Source organism: Phyllobates terribilis, unplaced genomic scaffold (assembly GCF_046119375.1).
Source record: "Phyllobates terribilis strain yellow unplaced genomic scaffold, ASM4611937v1 Scaffold_3__8_contigs__length_932513732, whole genome shotgun sequence".
Classification (NCBI taxonomy): Eukaryota; Metazoa; Chordata; class Amphibia; order Anura; family Dendrobatidae; genus Phyllobates; species Phyllobates terribilis.
Genome location: NW_027362763.1, coordinates 670,912,673 through 670,936,351, shown reverse-complemented (window position 1 = coordinate 670,936,351; position 23,679 = coordinate 670,912,673). Strand labels below are relative to the sequence as shown.

Sequence of the window (23,679 nt, the reverse complement as noted above, 5' to 3'; positions counted from 1 at the left end):
GGGTGAGCTAATACACTTACTACAAAGCAGCAGGGGGGCATTATGCAATAGTACTGAGCAGGGTAGCTGTGAATCCTACTCTGGGGTGAGATAAAACACTTTCTGCAAAGCAGCAGCATGGAGTATATTATACAACAGTAGTGAGCAGTGTAGCTGTGAATCCAGCTCTGGGTGAGCTAATACACTTACTACAAAGCAGCAGGGGGGCATTATGCAATAGTACTGAGCAGGGTAGCTGTGAATCCAACTCTGGGGTGAGATAAAACACTTTCTGCAAAGCAGCAGCATGGAGTATATTATACAACAGTACTGAGCTGTGTAGCTGTGAATCCAGCTCTGGATGAGCTAAAACATTTACTACAAAGCAGCAGGGGAGCATTATGCAATAGTACTGAGCAGGGTAGATGTGAATCCAGCTGTGGGTGAGATAAACACTTACTACAAAGCAGTAAGATAAAACTCTTACTAGAAAGCAGTAACATAAAATACATTAATACTGAGCTGTGTAGCTGTGAATCCAGCTCTGGGGTGAGATAAAACACTTTTTGCAAAGCAGCAGCATGGTGTATATTATACAACAGTACTGAGCCGTGTAGATTTGAATTTTGCCCTGGGGTGAGATAAAACTCTTACTAGAAAGCAGTAACCTGAAGTACCTTATACATTAGTATTGAGCAGTGTAGCTGTGAATTCACCATCAGGGTGAGATAAACAATTTACTAGCAAGCTGTGATCGGTCTTTCCTTGTCTATGCTGCTCCCTCCTCCCCTCTCCATAGACTTGAATAGACAGCTAATGCCAATGAGGTTCGAGTCTTTTTTAACAAGACAGAATTGAAATGTTTTTCAGAGTGAATGATGGGATCATGTGGCAAGGGTGGATGGGGGTGTAATGGCTCTTTGTACGATTACGAAATGTAAGATTTAGTACAAAGTGTCTTATATTCATATGTACTATTGATTGATGGAAAGTTTATTGAAATGACAGCAGCCATTTATTTGCGCGCTGACGTCTGTACCTGAGACATACATGTGTGATGTATGAATGTATTCAGTATCAATGTAACAGATGTGCTTCATTTTTGTAGATTTTTCCACATACCGGATTTTTGCAGATACCACACAAGTCATTTCCTCCTATGAATATGGTCAGGAGTTTCCAGTCCTCGGTAATGTTAATTTGCTAGAAAAGAAGAATACAGTAAAGTTACCAGATGGACACGGTTTGTAATTTCTTATTGTATAATTGTTTGACAAATCTCATGTTAATTAATGAATGTGCCGAATATAGCTCTGTTTCATAATAAGGTTGTCACTAGGTGGCGCTGTTCTGTTGATCACTACAGATAAATAGATAATTGAGAATATTTTTTTTGCTAAAGCTTTAAAGAAAATAAGCTCAAGTCTTCATGGTGGGCCCATAAGTAAGGCCAATGAGCACATGAATGGAGGGAAAGCAACATACCCAACCAGAGCGCACTGATTTGTCCATTCATGCTATACTGGCTCTTTCAGAAATCGGTCATTGTGATAATTTCACCGCCATATGCTACCAAGATAAATACAGGATTGGCTGCAAAACCGGCCCTTGTATCCCTTGTCAGGTTTGTACAGAATGACACTTATTTGCCTTCATTCATTGGAAATATTTAACAGTAAAATTGCCTTTTTAGCAACCAATCTGGAATTTGGAACGTTTGGTGCCGTAGAAGGTGGTCCCGACTCCTGACCACGATAAGACGGACACCACTTCACATAGCTGCGTCTCCAGTAATTGGTCAGTACATCTTTCTTCCATTATTCTGTACAAGCCCCATAAAGGACACAGGGTTTGTTTTTTGTGGGCCATGCTTTATAAGTACAGCTAAAGGGGACCTGTCACTTGCAATAAATATGTAAAATTTTTACCTGGTGTAAATTCCGCTGTTCTCCTGAATCCGGTGCTGTTTTTCTTTTGTTCCTGCTCCTCTCCGTTCCTGAGATATGGCCCCCTCTTCCATGTATATAAATCTAATCTTGTTAGCTAGGTGGCCATGGTCCTCAAGGAGACCCCCACAGAGAAGAGTTGAGGACCCACTTGTTACAAAGACTAGATGTATAGGTGCATCTCACTAAATTAGAATATCATCAAAAAGTTAATTTATTTCAGTACAAAAAGTGAAACTCCTATATTATATAGAGTCATTACACACAGAGGGATCTATTAAATAGAGTCATTACACACAGAGGGATCTATTATATAGAGTCATTACACACAGAGGGATCTATTATATAGAGTCATTACACACAGAGGGATCTATTATATAGAGTCATTACACACAGAGGGATCTATTAAATAGAGTCATTACACACAGAGGGATCTATTATATAGAGTCATTACACACAGAGGGATCTATTATATAGAGTCATTACCCACAGAGGGATCTATTATATAGAGTCATTACACACAGAGGGATCTATTATATAAAGTAATTACACACAGAGCGATCTATTTCACGTGTTTATTTCTGTTAATGGTGATGATTATGGCTTACAGCGAATGACAACACAAAAGTCATTATCTCAGTAAATTAGAATAATTAACAAAAAACACCTGCAAAGGGTTCCGAAGCATTTAAAAAGGCACCTTAGTCTGTTTCAGTAGGCTCCACAATCAAGGGGAAGAGTGCTGACTTGACAGATGTCCAGAAGGCAGTCATTGACACACTCCACAAGGTCCCAGAGTCTGGAGGAAGAGTGGAGAGGCCACAATCCAAGCTGCTGGAGGTCTAGTGTGAAGTCTCCACAATCAGTGATGGTTTGGGGGGCCATGTCATCTGCTGGTGGAGGTCCACTGTGTTTTATCAAGACCAAAGTCAGCGCCGCCGTCTACCAGGACATTTTACAGCACTTCATGCTTCCCTCTGCCCACAAGCTTTATGGAGATGGAAATGTCATTCTCCAGCAGGACTTGGCCCCTGTCCACACTGCCAAAAGTACCAATACCTGGTTTACACACAACAGTATCACTGTGCTTGATTGGCAGCAAACTCGCCTGACCTTAACCCCATAGAGAATCTATTATAGAGAATCTATGGGGTATTGTCAAGAGGAAGATGAGACCCCAGACCCCACAATACAGACGAGCTGAAGGCTGCTATCAAAGCCACCTGGGCTTCCATAACACCTCAGCAGGGCCACAGGCTGATCGCCTCCATGCCACATTGCCACATTGATGCAGTAATTGATGCACAAGGAGCCCGACCAAGTATTGAGGCATTTACTGACCATACATTTCAGTAGGACAACATTTCGGATTGTAAAAACATTTTTCAAGCTGTTGCTATAAAGTATTCTAATTTACTGAGATAATGACTTTTGTGTTTTCATTGGCTGTAAGCCATAATCATCAACATTAACAGAAATAAACACTTGAAATAGATCCTTCTGTGTGTAATGACTCTATATAATGGATCCCTCTGTGTGTAATGACTCTATATAATAGATCCCTCTGTGTGTAATGACTCTATATAATAGATCCCTCTGTGTGTAATGACTCTATATAATAGATCCCTCTGTGTGTAATGACTCTATATAATAGATCCCTCTGTGTGTAATGACTCTATATAATAGATCCCTCTGTGTGTAATGACTCTATATAATAGATCCCTCTGTGTGTAATGACTCTATATAATAGATCCCTCCGTGTGTAATGACTCTATATAATAGATCCCTGTGTGTAATGACTCTATATAATAGATCCCTCTGTGTGTAATGACTGTATATAATAGATCCCTCTGTGTGTAATGACGCTATATAATAGATCCCTCTGTGTGTAATGACTCTATATAATAGATCCCTCTGTGTGTAATGACTCTATATAATAGATCCCTCTGTGTGTAATGACTCTATATAATAGATCCCTCTGTGTGTAATGACTTTATATAATAGATCCCTCTGTGTGTAATGACTCTATATAATAGATCCCTCTGTGTGTAATGACTCTATATAATAGATCCCTCTGTGTGTAATGACTCTATATAATATGAGTTTCACTTTTTGTATTGAGAAACTGAAATAAATTAACATTTTGATGATATTCTAATTTAGTGAGATGTACCTGTATATACATGGTAGAGAGGGCCATATCTCAGGAATGGAGAGGAACAGGAACAAAACACAAAAAAACAGCGCCGAATTCAGGAGATGAGCGGCATTGACACTAGGTAACAAAATTACAAATTGATGGCAAGTGACAGGTCCATTTAAATGTAGTTCCTATTAGTATTTTACCTATCACAGATAAAACAAAAGTATACTGTGCAAGAGACCTTTGATGTTTCCATGTTTTTCATCCTTGTCACAACATATTCAGCCTGCTCGAGCATATCACTGCAAAACAAGAAAAGACGGTCAAAATGTTAGTGCATCTACAAGGCTATATCTCTATCTCACTGTAGATGAAAGGCAGATAAAATACTAATTTTATTTCACTGCCCGTCAAGAAATATCACAACATTCAGCAGCACAATGTTCTTATTCATTTCCCAAATACATTTTCATCTACGCCGCCCGTCCACCTACTGTACGCTGCCCTGAAAATACGAGAACAACGTCCCTTAAAAAGTTTCCCTTAGAAGTTTATGCAGTTGCTAGGTCCGCCATCACTTGTCTGGTGGTCAAGCTGAGGAATCATTTTTTTTTTTTTTAAGTTTTTTTAGGTAAAAGTTGCCAAATTGTTTAGTGGAGCAGATTGCAGGTTTTTTTTTTGTTTGTTTTTTTTTGCTCTGTCATTTTTTTCCTCTTCTTCTAGGAGACATAACACTTTTTTTCATTTCCCTCCAAACTGCCATCAGCCATCTTGGAAGCCTTGAAAATGTCTTTAAGGGGCTAAACTGATGCAATTGGAGATAGCTCATCAGTGACTCTCGGATGCCAGCTGTGTAATACAGCTGACACCTGCCATGTGCGCTGAGCCTGCTCCATGTAGGGATAGCGCATGGTCAATGGACATGTTCGATGGCCATCGCTAAGTGTTTGGAAAAAGTCATTGATCTTGTAGGAAATGACCTGCCAGCTCTCCCCTCTTACATAATATTATTGGAATTAGTGTAGTAATTCTATTCTTACAAAAGCTGCAGAGTTTAGAAAAATCCTAAGCAAGCATTTCACATGACAGATTGGTTTCTAATACATCATATAGAAAGAATAGTCATTTCCGCTTTGCTACGTACTCTGCCTTCGCTCCGGGAACGGCCTGATTTAGCCGTGAACGTGGAAGAAAATGGAATCCCTTATCTGTCGAGTAACCTTGTATGTCAGGATTGTACATCCGGAGGATGTCTGTAAGAGGAAAACATCTCTAAAGTTCTGAATTTAATGACTCATTTACTTACCCACCATTCAGTGACTGTTTTTGCCCCCAGTAACCTCATTCACACAGACTAAACGTTCTACATCCAGAGGAACTACCGACTTCAATGTCATAAGTCCACGTAGTGAAAATGAACATGGTCTCAGCTGATGGTGCAGCAACATCGAGGGGCAGCATGTTCTCCATGCTGTGATTTTAGAGAGATGGAACCATTTGTTGGCTCGCACAAATATTAAAGGGAGATTGCGGTTGACCTCATTAATTCCCTTAAATTGTAAATAAACTTTTTTTATAATCATTGATCAGCCTTTGTAAAGATGGATCTTTGTAATATATTCCATTTCCCTGTTTTGCTCCCTTTTCTCCTTGGCTCTGTGCTGTTTCGCCTGCCTTGTTCTTGCACTTAGAGTTGCTGATTTGCAGCTGTTCTAAAAATCCAGCATGGACGTCTCCGCTCCTCTCCACCCATGGTCAGACGGGGAGAGTCTTTGTTAGTCGCTTCTGAGATTGTGGGAGAGGAGCAGAGAAGCTCAGACTGGAGTGCGGATATTTGCCAGAGCTGCAGTTCAAATCAGCTCCTCTAAGTGCATGAACCAGGCTGGTAAAACAGCACTTGCAACATGAAGTTTGGGATATATGCAAAATTAGGTAATAAAGTATATTATAAAGATTGATAAATAAATGAAGAAAAGTTTACTCTGTAAACCGCACTGCATTTGTATGGTGTGGTGGTAAGGTATAGATGCTAGTTCATGCCACCACCCTTTCAACCGAAGCAACAAGGACTGGTCCCAAACAAGGACCCTACAAACATCACCTGTAAGAAGGTAGGTGGCTTTGCACATGCTGCACCAATGATATGTCTATATATTTATATAATTTTTCCCTTTCCATTAATGTACATACTTGGCAGTGTGGTTGTGTTACTGATGTCTCCGTCACCACCGATGCTAAGGAAAGAAAGAGTAAGAGGGTTATGAAGTGGGACGTAGATTGTGCATCAGGTATGTTGGCATAGCTTAGAATTTGCAAATTTTCGAGAGAAAAAAATTCAGAAACATTTTAAGAAAAATTGAAGTAGGGATCTGCTGAGCACCATGCGTCTGATTGTTCACATCAGCGTTCCTCATCACGATTGTGAGATGATATCCTTCTTGTAGCTCTAATTCAGCCAGGGGGATAGGAGCCAAGGGGCACAGGGATCAGCGCCGTCATCACCAATAAAGACATGTCAGATGTTTTGTAAAATGACCTGGAGCTAAGGTGGCCCCAACGCCAGAACAGAAATCCAGAACATTCAACCTTTACCAGTTTAGTAGATTGATAAATAAATATAATTTATATATTAAATTAGATATTTGATAAGAAATCGAAACATCCTTCTTCTTACCTCCAGGATAAACCGCGATATTCAGTCACCACATCCAACAGATCAAGAACAAATGCACCGGCTCCGTTACCTGCCTGCAAAAGTAAAGTCGGAGAAGGTTAAACACGTTATTACCTTTATGATAACATAAAGGAGTAGTCTGATTATAATCTACTTTTCCTGCTTCTTTCTCGGTGATATACAACATGTCTGTCTGTAAGTAGCATGATAGAACAGGACTGACTATATCTAGGTGTAGAAGGGCCGAAAATGCGTTTGTTACCCTCTTACAAATATCATAGCCTTTTGCTAGCTGTTGAACTGTTCAGGACTTTGCTAATGCCATGTGGATATTATGGTGTATTGTTTTATTTAATACAATGTTTTATACTAAATCGTGTATGTATGCAAAAGATCCAGTGAAGTGCTGTAGGTGTGATGGGAGAGAATTCTATTGTCTGCATAAATATGTTTTGTAAGAGAATTGCCTCAAGTTTAACTTGCTAAGTAGCAAAAATGATGTCTAAAGTGATGAATGCAGAGCATAAACAGTTAACACACTGAGCGGCTGTATAAGATATTGAGTCATTGATAATGGGAGTAAAGGCTCTTTCAGATGTTCATTTTAAACATACGAGTTCTATGCATGTTTTTCACAGATAAAACTCGTACCTAGTTTAGTCTATGAGCCTGTTCACATGTCTGATTTGCTTTTTGCAAACCAAGTGGTCTGTGCAAAATTACATAGACATGTCCAATATTGATCTGAGTGTCGAATCAAAATAATCAAAATCGGCAATGCAAGTCTATGGGTCCGTGAAAAAATTGAACAGCACTCGGATACCATCTGAGTTCTGTCCATTTTCATGAACCGCTAGATAGAAGCTAGACAAACTTTTTTTTTCTGATCTGAGAAAAACTGATAAAACTGAGTCCAAACTCAGATGACAGAATTAAATCTGATGAGAACGTCTGAACAAAATCACTGATGAAACTAGGACCGTTTTTCTCGAACGTGAAAAAAAACTGATGTCTGAATGAGCCCTTAGCTTCAGCATTTCTACCCACACCCTGTTATTGTTTGGAGAATGTGTTCTTTAAGTTCACAAGTTTTCAGAACTCAGGCAGAAGCAAGAAACTCTGATAGTAAGTAATACTTCTCAATTGATATTCCACCCAAAGGAACTAGTTAGGGCTGTAGAGTAACATGTAAGAAGCTCCATCCTGCACTGTAGTGGTTGTTATCTTCCCCGGGAGGAATAGAAAATCCCTCCTGAATGAAAGAGCCTCCATTACAGAGAGAAGGTGAGAATTACTTCCAGATGGGAGCATAGAAACATATAACAGGGAGAAGCTATCCGCCATAAGAGCAAAGATAAAATGCAGCCACACAAGAAGTGTTTGAAGCCTGAGTGTGAAGAGAAGTACAACATCAAAGACAGCCAGATACCAATGCCTTTGTGTCAGAAACTGTCATGCAGTAACTGGGTGAGTAGGCTGAAAGTCTGCAAGTTGTCATATCAGAGCTACTGCAGGATACCGCTGCTAAGAGAGGGGACCACGAGAGGGGGCTGTGACGAGTGCTATGGATGTTTGCTGTGCTGCACTGTGAAGGAATTGCTGCTGAAGTGTTTGCCAGCAGTGTGTCGCACCTATGAACAAAGTGTCTCCAGTGTTAGCTTGTTGTTGTAATGCAGCTTTCTACCTGTGTTCAAACCATCTTAAAGAAATGTTGTAGACAGCAAGCTCTTTTCCTTTTAGTGAATACAATTCACTTGCTAGTGTCCACATCCATTGCTTTCTCAATCCCTGAGTGGGGAAATCACTCTATCCAACAAGGGCCAGTGTATCCATATTATTTTATGGGACCAACACACACCCTGGTACCTCTTACATAGGTATTGTAGAACATGGCTGCCTGTATCTAATACAACCATAGGACCCAATTAACCCTGCAGAGGCCAAAAAAATTGTCCCATTGGTCCTGACAGATATCGCCATACCTTCTTCATAACGAAGTGCAGAAGACAAAACTATCGTATACAGTGAGCTACCTTAAAATAATAATAATAATAATATATACATAGATGTATAATTTTTTTTTTGCACATTGTGGCTATGTAGTGGCATACATCGTAGGTAACCTCCAATATATTGGGATGTGAACAGAGCCTTACAATGATGGGAGTACGCTTTCCAGTTATATCAGTGCAGATGCACACAGGGATAAGTATCACTGCATGAGTCCTCTCCGTCTATAACCTACAATATCAGTACTTACAGTGATGGAGTCTCCCAGCGCAGCCATTACTTTAAAGTCTGCAGGCCTCAATCTGTGAACTAAAGCCACAAAGGGTTAACATGGTGCAATAAGATCTGAAACGTCACAATGGCAACATGTATAAAAAATCATATAAAGAAGAAAACATGGATTTGTGCTATTACACACTCCTCGTTCCCTCTCCGTGGCCGGGTGTCAGGATATTGCCTGCAGCACAGTAGCGGGGAGAGGAGTAATAGAGGGTCTCATCTGAAAACACTTTATTTAAAGCCTCGTCTGGGGTCCATATTTATTTTGTGGCACAGTCGGGGGTCTTTTATTTTATTTAGGGATCTCGTCAGGTTTTGGAATCTGGTCTGGGGTCAGACCGGGTTCTCCATTTACTGTGTGTTTTAGTTTTTAGTCTAAATTTATTCAGGGGTCTGGTCTTAGGTATGTATTTATTTTGGGGTCTAGTCTGGGGTACATATTCATTTTAGGGTCTTGTCTGGGAAGCATATTTATTTTGGGGTCTGGTCTGGGGTACAAATTTACTTTGAGGCCTGTTCCTTATCTATTTATTCTGGGGTCTGGTCTGGGTTACGTATTTATTCTGGGGTCTAGTTTGGGGTACATATTTATTTTGGGGTCTGTCCTCACTCTGGAGTATGGGGATCTGCATTGTTTTTGGGGTTTGATCTGGGATCTCTCGTCACTCTAGAGTGTGGGATCTGTAATTATTTTTGTGTCTGGTCTGGGATCTCTTGTCTCTCTCTAGAGTCTGGGGTATATAATTATTTAGGGGTCGGGTCTGGAGTATCTTCTCACCCTAGAGTCTGGGGTCCACATTTATTTAGGGGTCTGGTTTGGCATCTATATATTTTTTGGAGTCTGGGGTATCTCTTCACCCTAGAGTCTGGAGTCCATATTTATTTAGGAGTCTGGTTTGGCATCTGTATGTATTTTGGGGTCTGGGGTATCTCCTCTCCCTAGAGTCTGGGGTCCATATTTATTTAGGGGTCTGGTTTGGCATCTGTATGTATTTTGGGGTCTGCGGTATCTCCTCACCCTAGAGTCTGGGGTCCATATTTATTTAGGGGTCGTGTTTGGCATCTGTATATATTTTGGAGTCTGGGGTATCTCCTCACTCTAGAGTCTGGGGTCCATATTTATTTAGGGGTCTGGTTTGGCATCTGTATATATTTTGGGATCTGGGATATTTCCTCACCCTAGAGCCTGGAGTCCATATATATTTAGGGGTCTGGTTTGGCATCTGTATGTATTTTGGGGTCTGCGGTATCTCCTCACCCTAGAGTCTGGGGTCCATATTTATTTAGGGGTCTGGTTTGGCATCTGTATATGTTTTGGGGTCTGGGGTATCTCCTCACCCTAAAGTCTGAAGTCCATATTTATTTAGGAGTCTGGTTTGGCATCTGTATGTATTTTGGGGTCTGGGGTATCTCCTTACCCTAGAGTCTGGGGTCCATATTTATTTAGGAGTCTGGTTTGGCATCTGTATATATTTTGGGGTCTGGGGTATCTCCTTACCCTAGAGTCTGGGGTCCATATTTATTTAGGGGTCTGTTCTGGGGTCTGAATATATTTTGGCGTCTGTTGTGGGTTTGAGTCTGGATACTTTAGGGTCAGTGTCAGTGCCCTAAGATGGAGCGTCATAGCGATCTACATTCAGGTCAGAACCAATGGGCACATTTAGCAACGTCCTCTACATGCTGACAGCTGATTGGCACAGGCCATCATGTGACCTCTAATATACCGCAGAGGCGTCACTTGAGCTACCACCTTACACGCAGGGGGCTCATTTCTTAAAACTTTTCCAGAAGAATAAAAACAGCCATTCAATCTATTCTACCTTTTTATAAGCTTCACTATGATTGGTTGCTATGGGCAACAACGCCATGTTTTTCTTTTTTTTCTTCTAATTGAGGTCCTTTGGTCTTGTTGCCTGTAGCAACCAATCACAGCTCAGCTTTCAATGTACCAGATCAGTTTAGAAAATGAAAGCTGAGCTCTGATTGGTTGCTATGGGCAACAATGTCCCTCAGAATCTTACACAATTATTTTAAACAGACCCATTCACTCCTATTTAAAATTTCCTAAAAATTGCCAGAAGAAAAGTGAATGAATCCTTTCTCACGTTACATTAGGATATTACATTGCATATGAAGTTCCTTTCCTTTGCTTATATATGTTATGTGTTTTTTTGTAATTCTTAAAAAAAAAAGTTGTAGAACCGATAATTTATTTATGGTAATCAGTAGTCACAGCTCCGCCCCTCTCCTGTATATACGTATATCATAAATAAGTTTTATATAGTTAACGTAGCCCAGCTCTTACCTGAGGTTGGGATTTCGGGGGAAGGAGACAGATTTGTACAGGTGAAATTGCTACCCTGTACCCGAGACTGTAAGAAAAAGATGTATATTCACTCCATGGCAGCCATTTTTATTTAAAGTGACACCTTTGTTAGGGATTTATCAGATTATTGCTCACAGTATAGGTGATAACTTGCTGATTAGTAGGCGTCTGACTGCTTGGACCACCACCGATCCCAAAAAGGGGGCTCTGAAATACCCTATTAAAATGGAGCGTGATCCCACTCTGTTGAACTGCTGGAGATAGAGGAGAGCAGCTCTCGGCTTTCTCCGGTAATCCCATAGACAAATGAAGGAGCTTCATTCAGAGCATGCATTTTAGAGCCCTGTTCTCAAGTTGGGACATCCCTTTTGAGAGGATCGGTCACTTTTTTAAAATATTTAATTTTTTAAAACCCGGTGTAAATGCCGCTCTTTTCCTGAATCCGGTGATATTTTTCTTTTGTTTCTGCTCCTCTCCGTTCCAGAGATACAGCCTCATCTTCCCTGTATATAAAGCTAGTCTTGTTAGACAAGTGGTTGCGGTTCTTAAGAACACGCCCACAGAGAAGAGTGAAGACCACGCCCACGAGAGGCAGCTAGACTAGACTTATATACAAGAAAGAGAAGGTCATATCTCAGGATCAGAGTGGAGCAGGAACAAAAGAAAAGCAACGCCGGATTCAGGAGAACAGCTGCATTTAAACCAAGTGAAAAAAATCCATATTTATCACAAGTGATAATCCTCTTTAAATACCAATCGATAAGGCCTGCTTATTGATCCAAGCAGAGAGGATGATATTTTCTAAGCCTGGTGCTTCATACACTGTTCTACAACTTATTTGCGATGAAGCAGAATGAGCCAAACCTATAAAAAGGTATTTTTGTCTGTCAATGGAAATTGCGCCAGCTATGAGCAGTTTTTGATCAATCTGTCAGAACCATGGTGGTCAAGCCCCCGATATAACCCCATTGACATTCTTCATCCACTTTTCAAAAGTGTCGAAAATCGAAAACAATACTCAAAGTTTTATGCAAATAGGGTTGCAACAAAACTGCTAATTTTTTGACACCCCCAAAAATTGCATAATGCCAATGATATAGTATATAGGTGAATGTGTCTACATCCCTGAAGTGCCATCTTGCCGTGTACTGGTCTATACTACTCTATATACATACACCATATGCAATCTTACCTGTGCTTGCTTCTCTTCCGGCATCATGTCCTGCAGCCACAGGTACGGACTGTTCTTATGTGTGCTCAAGAAGCCCGAGTCCTGAGTATAAACCACAGCACAAGATGTTACACCTGCATGGGATTCAGCTTATAAAGGGGAGCTAAACACAGCATATGGGGCTGCCTACCGATGGCTGTGACCCCCCTCTATCATCTCCATAAGCTCCCATAGGGTGTGTGGAAACAGGCTTATCCAATGTCAATGATCCCTTTAAATACATAATTATTCCTCTTTTTATATATTGTACATATAATTAGGTCACAGTGACTAGGGGCATAGCTGTAGGAACTGTAGAATAGTAATTGCACCGGGCCCTAGTGTCTCTAGGGGCCCCATAGTGTCTCGTACTATGGCTTCTTCAGTCTCAGCTTAGTTCATTCAGGTCACAGCTACAATCAAATTCTTTACTTCACCTTTGATACATTATAAAAAAAAATATCCTATCTCATTTAAGAAATGTGGGCTGCTTCTGTCTCTTTATTGCTGGTTCCCTCATGCTTTACACTGCAGCTCTGCTTGTTACGATTTTCTGCTGCATATAAGCGCGAACTCAAAAGGAAGTGAATGGATGGAGACCTGATTACAAGCAGTGTAATAAAGCAAGGAACCTAAAAAGTGATGGACACTAGTGGACAGCATACATTTTATTATTTAATTCGTAGACAATACAACTATATAAATATATATATATATATAAATATATTTATTGATGTGTGTGTGTATGTGTATATATATATATATCTACAGTACAGACCAAAAGTTTGGACACACCTTCTCATTTAAAGATTTTTCTGCATTTTCATGACTATGAAAATTGTACATTCACACTGAAGGCATCAAAACTATGAATTACCACATGTGGAATTTTATACTTACCAAAAAAGTGTGAAACAACTGAAAATATGTCTTATATTCTAGGTTCTTCAAAGTAGCCACCTTTTGCTTTGATGACTGCTTTGCACACTCTTGGCATTCTCTTGATGAGCTTCAGGAGGTAGTCACCGGAAATGGTCTTCCAACAATCTTGAAGGAGTTCCCAGAGATGCTTAGCACTTGTTGGCCCTTTTGCCTTCACTCTGCGGTCCAGCTCACCCCAAACCATCTCGATTGGGTTCAGGTCTGGTGACTGTGGAGGCCAGGTCATCTGGTGTAGCACCCCATCACTCTCCTTCTTGGTCAAATAGCCCTTACACAGCCTGGAGGTGTGTTTGGGGTCATTGTCCTGTTGAAAAATAAATGATGGTCCAACTAAACGCAAACCGGATGGAATAGCATGCCGTTGCAAGATGCTGTGGTAGCCATGCTGGTTCAGTATGCCTTCACTTTTGAATAAATCCCCAACAGTGTCACCAGCAAAGCCCCCCCCACACCATCACACCTCCTCCTCCATGCTTCACGGTGGGAACCAGGTACGTAGAGTCCATCCGTTCACCTTTTCTGCGTCGCACAAAGACACGGTGGTTGGAACCAAAGATCTCAAATTTGGACTCATCAGACCAAAGCACAGATTTCTACTGGTCTAATGTCCATTCCTTGTGTTCTTTAGCCCAAACAAGTCTCTTCTGCTTGTTGCCTGTCCTTAGCAGTGGTTTCCTAGCAGCTATTTTACCATGAAGGCCTGCCGCACAAAGTCTCCTCTTAACAGTTATTGTAGAGATGTGTCTGCTGCTAGAACTCTGTGTGGCATTGACCTGGTCTCTAATCTGAGCTGCTGTTAACCTGAGATTTCTGAGGCTGGTGACTCGGATAAACTTATCCTCAGAAGCAGAGGTGACTCTTGGTCTTCCTTTCCTGGGGCGGTCCTCATGTGAGCCAGTTTCTTTGTAGCGCTTGATGGTTTTTGCAACAGCACTTGGGGACACTTTCAAAGTTTTCCCAATTTTTCGCACTGACTGACCTTCATTTCTTAAAGTGATGATGGCCACTCGTTTTTCTTTACTTAGCTGCTTTTTTCTTGCCATAATACAAATTCTAACAGTCTATTCAGGAGGACTATCAGCTGTGTATCCACCAGACTTCTACACAACACAACTGATGGTCCTAACACCATTTATAAGGCAAGAAATCCCACTTATTAAACCTGACAGGGCACACCTGTGAAGTGAAGACCATTTCCGGTGACTACCTCTTGAAGCTCATCAAGAGAATGCCAAGAGTGTGCAAAGCAGTCATCAAAGCAAAAGGTGGCTACTTTGAAGAACCTAGAATATAAGACATATTTTCAGTTGTTTCACACTTTTTTGTTAAGTATATAATTCCACATGTGTTAATTCATAGTTTTGATGCCTTCAGTGTGAAAGTACAATTCTCATAGTCATGAAAATACAGAAAAATCTTTAAATGAGAAGGTGTAACCAAACTTTTGGTCTGTACTGTACATTATATATATATATATATATATATATATATATATATAGGATGCATACATGTGTATATATATATCCTAAAGACTACCGGGAGCACTTAGTCATCAAAACTTACCTCCTGTGAGCATTGCACTCCGTAGATATCCCCATAGTTATCAATGTTTTTACTCTCAAATTCAACCTGCAAAATCGTCCATATTATATGAATACACCTTCAGATTCTTACCTTACAATTATTTTTTTTTTATTACTTACATGCATATGTTTTGAGTTAAAAATAATTTTTATAATTGGGTTAAAATAAAAATGTTGCATTGTTTTGCATTTCTGTTTTCGCTGTACAGTGCTGACGGCAGAATGAGTTAACGGAGAATCCATCAGTGATCTTGTAACTCTTTTATCTATCTTTTTCACAGCTCCTCAGTGCTGAGTTATGAGCACAGTTCAACTTCAATGTGGTCATAAATCAGCTAAAAAAATACAGATAAACAGATTTACAAACTCCAGAGTTCACTAACTGAATCTCAGTTAACTCTTTCCTCTTTCTGACAGCAATAGACAGTGCAACACAGAGACTATAGAAGGCATTTTTTTAAATCAAACCCAATTGCAAAAATGATTTTTTAGGCCAAAATACAATTTAAGAAATAAAATGCCCCCCTTAAAGATACCATTATCCATTAATATTTAGTGTTAAATCGTATTAACAACACATAAAGAATTTCTGGACATTATAAATACATTTTCTGTTGAATCAAAATACCCCATATCGAAAGGGTTAACCGTCTACATGTCCCCATGACAACACTTCCTGACTATACTAAATGTGTGATAAGGACTCAAATCACCATATGCATCAAAGTCCAAATCTACACAACATAAAATGCCACTATTTGCACATTTCAGAATATATATACAGTGATGCATTGATGTGGATGGTCATTTGCTTCACCCTAATGAAAAAGCTGAAAAAAAAACCTGAAAAGAAGTGTTGCCATAGGGAATAAAAGTAAAAAAAGTTGCAGAACATAAGTATACTTTTTATATGACTCTTTAGAGAGTTCAGAACACTATCGCATACAGTACTCACCATATGGAGAACAGGGTGTAAGGCCACAGTGAAATCCTCCCTCGTGTCGTATCTCTCCGAGCTTATTAACTTTTCAAGGACAGACTAGAAAAGAAGAAATTAAATTAGTACCCCCCCCCACCAGTGAGGTAGCATACGTTGTCAGCACTTAGGATATGACAAGTATTTTGCAACCCCCCCAACCAATGGATTATTAGATGTAACCGTTTAAAAGTAAATTACATGTTTGTTTCTTTTACTTTTTTTTTTAGTACTTTTATTTATTTATTTTTACTGGAACTACAACTTCAATTCCAAAAAAAGTTGGGATCTTGTAAAATGTTAAGAAAACAATAATGCGATGATTTATAAATCTCTCTCCCCATGCTTTATTTACTGCAGAACGTAAGAACAGAAGTTGAACATTGGACATTTTCCCATTTTGCTTGAAAAAATTAGCTCATTTAGAAATTGATGGCAGCGATACGTATCAAAAAAGTTGGGATGGGGTTCACAAAAGGCTGGAAAAGTAAGAGGTACTAATGAAAAACAGCAGGAGAGTCCATTTTTAACTAAGTCACAAGATTGTGTAAAAAGAGCTTGTTAGAGAGGCAGAGTCTCCCAGGAGCAAAGATGGTCGGAGGTCACTAATCTGTGAACAACTGCGTCTAAAAACTGTGCAACAATTTCAGGAAAATTTTCCTCAAAGTAAGATTGCAAAGAATTTGAATATACCACCATCCATAGTATATAATATCATCAAAAGATTCAGAGATTCTGGAAAACTCCATGTGCATCAGGGACAGGTCCGATGGTCAGTATTGGATGCTAATGATCTCCGGGCCCTCAGGAGACACTGCAATAAATACAGGCAAATAACTGCATGGGCAGCAATAATTGTCTGATATCACAGATCGCTGTACAATCCGCAAATGCAAGTGAAACTCTATCATGCAAAGGAGATGCAGAATATCGGCACAAACGAGAAACGTTGGAGTCTTCTCTGGGCCAGAGCTCATTTATAATGGCCGGAGGCAAAATGTAAAACAATTCTGTGTTTGGAGGAACCAAAATGTGAAATTCTTTATGGAAACCCCACACGCAGTGTCCTGCAGACTCAGGAGAAGGACCATCCAGCTTGTTATCGAGGAGACGAACCATCAAGCTTGTTATCGAGAAGAGGGACAGTCCAGCCTATTATCAAGGAGACGGACCGTCCAGCTTGTTATCGAGGAGAGGGACCATCCAGCTTGTTATCGAGGAGAGGGACCGTGCAACTTGTTATCGAGGAGAGGGATCGTCCAGCTTGTTATTGAGGAGACGAACCATCCAGCTTGTTATCGAGGAGAGGGACAGTCCAGCCTATTATCAAGGGGACGGACCATCCAGCTTGTTATCGAGGAGAGGGACCATGCAACTTGTTATCGAGGAGAGGGATCGTCCAGCTTGTTATTGAGGAGAGGGATCATCTAGCTTGTTATCGAGGAGATGGACCGTCCAGCTTGTTATCGAGGAGAGGGACCGTCCAGCTTGTTATCGAGGAGAGGGACCGTCCAGCTTATTATTGGAGAGAGGGACCGTCCAGCTTGTTATCGATGAGAGGGATCGTCCAGCTTGTTATCGAGGAGAGGGACCGTCCAGCTTATTATTGGAGAGAGGGACCGTCCAGCTTGTTATCGATGAGAGGGACCGTCCAGCTTGTTATCGAGAAGAGGGACCATCCAGTTTGTTATCGAGGAGATGGACCGTCCAGCTTGCTATCAAGGAGAAGGACCGTCCAGCTTGTTATCAAGGAGGGACCGTCCAGCTTGTTATCGAGGAGAGTGAACGCCCAGCTTGCTTTCAAGTAGAAGGACCGTCCAGCTTGTTATCAGGGCACAGTTCTGCATCTTTGATGGTAAGGGGGGCATTAGTGCCTACGCCAGGGTCATCCCACATATGAAATGCGCCATCAATGCTAGACGAAAACGAAACAAAAACTCTGGCAAAGATCCTAAACTGAAGAGCAGCGAGAATCCGACATCAGACAAGAAGGGGACAACATTCCTCTCCCAAAACTCCAGCAATTGTCTCATCATTTCCCCCGACGTTTACAGACTGTTGTAAAAAGAAGAGGGGACGCGGCACAGTGGTGGACACGGCCGGGCAAAACTGCTCTGAAATATGTCGCTGCCACCAATTTCTAAATGAGTTAATTTTTTAAAATTAAATAGAAAAATGTGCAACGTTCAACTTCTGATCTGTGATCTATGATGTGTGGTGAATAAAATATAAGAGTTTTCCAAATCATTGCATTCTTTTATAGAATTGGGGTTGTATTGTATTACCCTAAACCTAACCCTATCACTACCGCTAGCCCTATCCCTAAACATAGTCCTAATCCTAAATCTAGCTAGGATTAGATCAATTATTCAGAACTTTAAAGTTAAGTATAAAGTTAGTTGGTTTTGTTTTTCAATGGTTTTTTTTTTTTTTTTTTTACAGGAAACACATTTTTTATTAGAGTGAAGGAATCTGGAAATGTTCTGGAAAAGTTTCTACCACTTTCTTGTCGAATTTATAGGTGTCCCATTACCATTATATATCACCAATAATGAGGAAAATTGATTGCTGGGGTCTGATGCCTAGGACCCCACAGGTCCTGGTAAGCTGAGTAGTACTGAGCATGTGCGACCATGTAGAGTGAATGGCTGTGGTCACACCTGAGCTTATGCCTCTCCAGTGGTCCCGCTAGTAGACCCTATAGGAGGCCCTCCATTTATTTTGATGGCACATATGCCGGACTCTGCACAAGGTTATGTGTCACGCCACAGTTACATAATGTTCATTAATTACTTAGGTCTAGCGGAGGACACTGGACTTTGTCTTGAGATGTTCAGATTAAAGTAATTAATATTATCTCCAGCGGCTCCTGACTCATCGCGGCTCCGATGCTGGTGAAAATGGCGGAGGAAGTTTTATCTTAGCAGGATGGATGGAATTCTAGATAGATAGATCTTATGCAATGTATTATCTGATAATGGAAAGACAGAGAGCATGATAGTGGGAGTAGTCCTTGGATCGGTCAAGGGATCAGGATAGAATAGCAATGTACAACATGATTGGGGGGAGAAGAATCCCCAGAGTAAAGTTAGCCATTCACTGTCATCTGCGGGTGCCCCATGCACGAGCATGAGCGTGAAAGCAATTGGATCGGGCATATTGAAATCCAACAGCCCCATCCTTATTAACTTCAGCATTTGAATTGGGGTAAAGTTTGGCAGCACTATAAACAGCTTTTACATATAGCTACATCTAAATTTACATATATCATGGTATACATAATGCAAAAAGATCACACAACATTTTCAGTAATTTTCATGGTCAAGCAAATGCTAAACTTACAATACTTGATAATAAAAGTATATTTTCCAATTTTCAAGAATGCTGTTAATCCACACTTCCCATTTTTTGTGATGTCTTGAGCATATTGTTTGCTATGGCATGGATATTTTCATAGGTTTTGTGTAGCATAACTTTCTGAATAATGGCTGACACTTTAGGGATATTTGATTTTTTTTTTTCCAAAAATCAGCGATGGAATGTTTGACCACTAAGAAAAGGTGAGTTATTAAAATATGTTTATGAGTGGCGTTAACAGTCTCCATATCAAGTGATAGAAGTGCCATTTGTGGAGTAATAATGATATCTTGATTTAGTAATTGATTAATCAAAGAGGACACCTCCTTCCATAAATTCCTTATCTTGGGGCATTTCCAGAAAATGTGTAATATGTCGCTGTTCTGACCACAGTTCCTCCAGCATCGTGGGGAAAAATTTAGAATTGTTTTAGCTAGTAATTTAGAATTGTTTTAACTAGTAATTTAGAATTGTTTTAACTAGTCTTAATGGGGATAAGTACCATTTAGTAAGCGATTTATCATATGACTCATGACGAGACATACAAATATTGGAAGAATAGGTTAATTCCATGCTTTTCTGCCATTATTCTGGAGTAAATATCTTCTTTAAATATTTTTACCATCTTAACATGTAGATGTTTTTGTTTTTTTTTCAAAAGACTCATCATTGTTGAGCAAGTCATAAATATTGCTAGTTTTCAAAAAGAAAACTATTATTTAAGTTACCTAGTAGTTGGCCAATTACCTCTCATAAGGGGTTCTTGTTTAGTAACAATTTTTGGATTGTTTGTCTAATAAGAAGCAGATGCAGGAAATCTTTACTTAGCAATTTATATTTTTGTTTCAGTTCCGTAAAGGGGATAAACCTATTCCCGTCGTGCAGATCTTTAACCTTTTTTTATCCCTAAAAGAGACCAATTTGCTGGTGCGTCGGTTTTATTCAAAATTTGGAAAGGGGGAAATCTTTAATTTGTTCAAATTTCGTGGTTTTCTTAATGGGTCTTGCCAGTTTTTTTTCCAAGCTAGGATAGTGGCTGAAAAAAATGGGATGAGATGAATCCGGAAGGGATGGATTAATAATATGTTTTACTATCGACGATAATCGTTAAGTGATAGCTCCAAATCTAACCGTGCTGAGTGTCAGTCGGTTTTTGGCCATATTAGGCTTTGTTTAACCCCCCTAGATTTATTTTTCATGAGTGTTAGTGATGAGCGAGGGTGCTCGTTTAACCCTTTCGCCGAGCACACTTTCCAAGTATCTTCGGCGTGCTCGTATTTTAAGCTCGAGTCCTTGCGTCTGCATGATTTATGATTGTTAGTCAGCCTCAACACATGTGAGGATTTCCTAACAAACAGGCAATCCCTGCATGTATTGAGGCTGACTAACAATCATAAATCATGCAGACGGCAAGGACTCAAACTTAAAGTACAAGCACGCCGAAGATATTCGTAAAGCACTTGAGCGTGCTCGGCGATAGGGTTAAATGAGCACACTCGCTCATCACTAATTAGTGTATATTTTGAAATTCTGTCTCCAAATACAATAGTTTAATATAGATTGCAGCATGAGGATATAATTAGTTGGGATTGGTAACGGAATAGCCCTAAAAATATATAGGATCTAAGGGAGACGAATCATTTTAAAGAAAACTACTGTTCCTAACCAGGTCAATTCGAGATTGGAAAAGTTCTCTAGATCCTTTGTTATGGTATTCATTATTTTTTTCCATATTCATATCTATAGTTGTTTTGAGATTTCTAGAGAGCAAAATTCCTAAATAATTGTCTTGTTCTCCCATTCAAAGTCTGCGGTACTTTTTTTATGTTATTTTTTTCGTATAGAAGTATCTATGTAGAAATGGAGTATTCTCCACTTTTCCAAACTGATCTTGAAGTATGAAGCTTCAGCATATTTGTCTAAAGCTACATGGACTTCTTGAATTGAAACAGATGGGTATGTAAGGGACAATAAAATGTCGTCTGCAAAAAGACTGATTTTGAATTGACGTCTGGTAGTATGGATCGCTTTTCTCCATGACGAGGGCGAGAAGTAATGGGGGCAGGGACAACCCGGTCTGGTTCCATTAGTAATCGGTATGATCTTAGAGAGATTTTTGTTGGTATAAATTCTTGCTCGAGTATAGAGACATTATTGTTTCGATTATTTGACCATTAAAACCAAATTTGAGTGTAAATTCTAAAAAAAGCCCTGCACTGATACATTGTAACAAACTATCAGGACAGGAGAGATTTGTGCGGCTGCCGTGTTCAGACTGCACCTCTGATATCTCTGATGGGGTTTATGCCCCCTAAACTATCCGCCACCTTCTGATACAGTGATACATTTTTCTCACCTGGAAGGAGAAACGGAACATGGCCTTATTGAAGTCGGAAGGTTTACGGAAGCATTCGCAGGACTTTCTGAAATACAACAAATGTGGAAACCATAAGAAGGCAGGCACCAGGGGTGTAGTGTAGAGATGGATTGCAGAAGGTTGTGGTTAAATCTAATACATTTGTGAATTCTTTGTTTTACTTTTCCTGTAATGTCCTTCAATTACAACATATTCTACACTCCAGAGCTGCATGCATAATTCTGCTCATCAAAGGTTACATTAAAAGGGGGTCAACTGCTTTTGACAGATACTCGCAAACATAAAATATTCACGAGGTGCCCAGCTGCTGGGACCCAAGGGTTCAGCTGTCATCAGGGCTATTATGTAGCAGCAACTGTTCAATTTTCCTGCAGCGCCTCCACAGGGAAAATTAAGTATTGCAAGGTGGCATTGAAGTCAGTCTGTCTTCCCATGTAGTATGCATTGGCGGAGTATGAATATGATTTAATTCAAGGAGGTCTGATAAGTGGCTGCAGACAGGTCCAAGGGGAAAAAAAGGGTCTAATTGTTAATTGTCAGTGAATATTATCGAAATTGACCTCATCTGCATCACAAATCTCATACTGATCTGGAGACTGTAGCTCACCTGATCTCCGCATTCTCAGGACGGGACAGGTAGAGGCCGCTCAGCAGCGTTAAGTCCACCACACTGATAAATGTTTTCGGAAGCTTTAGACAAAAAAAAAAGTTTAGAAGATGAGTCCATGTCAACGTTTTAGTTTAACTCAATTATAAAATCCAGATTATCTTCAGTTCATTTTAACCTTCTGTAGAAATTGCATCTACCTGGAAACCATCAGCAAGCAGGCTGGCAACTGAAAACATATCATCTGCTTTATTCTTCCTGCTATGTCTAATGTTAACATGTGACTACCTGGGACTTGTTAGGCAATGAACAGCCAAATGGTCTGATGAACTTATGAATCGTTAGTCCTTCCCGTTTCATAGCAAGGCACCATTATGCACTCAGTACTTCTTGCTGACGGTTTCCACAAAGCAGCAGAAATTGAAACACTGTAATGTTTATTTCTTTATAAAACAATAAGACACAACTAATCCTATAAGGATTTTTCTGAGGAATGGTGGATACGTGGGAAGGCACATGCTAATGATGACGCCAGTAGGTATACAGTGAATGCACAGTATATACATAGACAGAATACATGACCTTCTACCATTTACCTGTAGATGTAAATAGTCCAGAGCCGCAGTCAGTTCTATTATCGTGTTTTCTGTGGGATCTTCCTGTAGAAAATGAAAAAGAAAATGTATCAGGCGAAAAGTAATAATTTTAAAAGTCCAATATTTAATGGTAAAATCTCGAATAGATCCAGAATTACATTTTTTAAATATCTTTACATTGATTGAAGCTTTGTTTTTCAAATCCCCTGCAAACACATACACTTAAGTGACAAAATGTATCTGCCCGTAACCACCACTAGATGGAGCACTGCGGCTCATTGTATACAGGTTAGGCTCACTAGGTGAAGTGGATCCTCCATGACCAAGGTCTGGGTGGAAACACGGGCCATGGGCATTGGGAGAGCAGATAGGTGGGTACGCGGGACACGAATGGCCGAGGGACAGGGGACAGCATGAAAACGTACAGGAAACCACAGGCAAGCAGTTGGGAGGTGTCCAGGATACCACAGGCAAGCAGGTCAGAGATGTGCAGGAGACCACAGGCAAGCAGTTGGGACATGTCCAGGAGACCACAGACAAGCAGTTGGGAGATGTCCAGGAGACCACAGGCAAGAAGGTCGGAGATATCCAGGAAACCATAGGCAAGCAGGTGGGAGATGTCCAGGAGACCACATACAAGCAGGACCAGCAGGTAGAGAACAGGGAATTGCCTG

The 23,679-nt window shown here is 40.2% G+C and overlaps 1 protein-coding gene across 1 annotated transcript in view; it reads right to left on the bottom strand.

The window, feature by feature from the left end:
* The window catches only part of PLB1 (phospholipase B1), a 147,350-nt gene that overhangs the window by 101,984 nt on the left and 21,687 nt on the right, over window positions 1–23,679 (bottom strand). The window contains exons 10-22 of the mRNA XM_073671780.1: window positions 23,006–23,068; window positions 22,410–22,492; window positions 21,782–21,848; window positions 16,048–16,131; window positions 15,073–15,138; window positions 12,550–12,630; window positions 11,337–11,403; window positions 9,003–9,061; window positions 6,743–6,816; window positions 6,259–6,302; window positions 5,213–5,321; window positions 4,310–4,370; window positions 1,102–1,182 (exon numbers count right to left, since the gene is read on the bottom strand). Of these exons, the coding sequence (XP_073527881.1) occupies window positions 1,102–1,182; window positions 4,310–4,370; window positions 5,213–5,321; window positions 6,259–6,302; window positions 6,743–6,816; window positions 9,003–9,061; window positions 11,337–11,403; window positions 12,550–12,630; window positions 15,073–15,138; window positions 16,048–16,131; window positions 21,782–21,848; window positions 22,410–22,492; window positions 23,006–23,068 (939 nt within the window). The remainder of the gene's footprint in view (window positions 1–1,101; window positions 1,183–4,309; window positions 4,371–5,212; window positions 5,322–6,258; window positions 6,303–6,742; window positions 6,817–9,002; window positions 9,062–11,336; window positions 11,404–12,549; window positions 12,631–15,072; window positions 15,139–16,047; window positions 16,132–21,781; window positions 21,849–22,409; window positions 22,493–23,005; window positions 23,069–23,679) is intronic.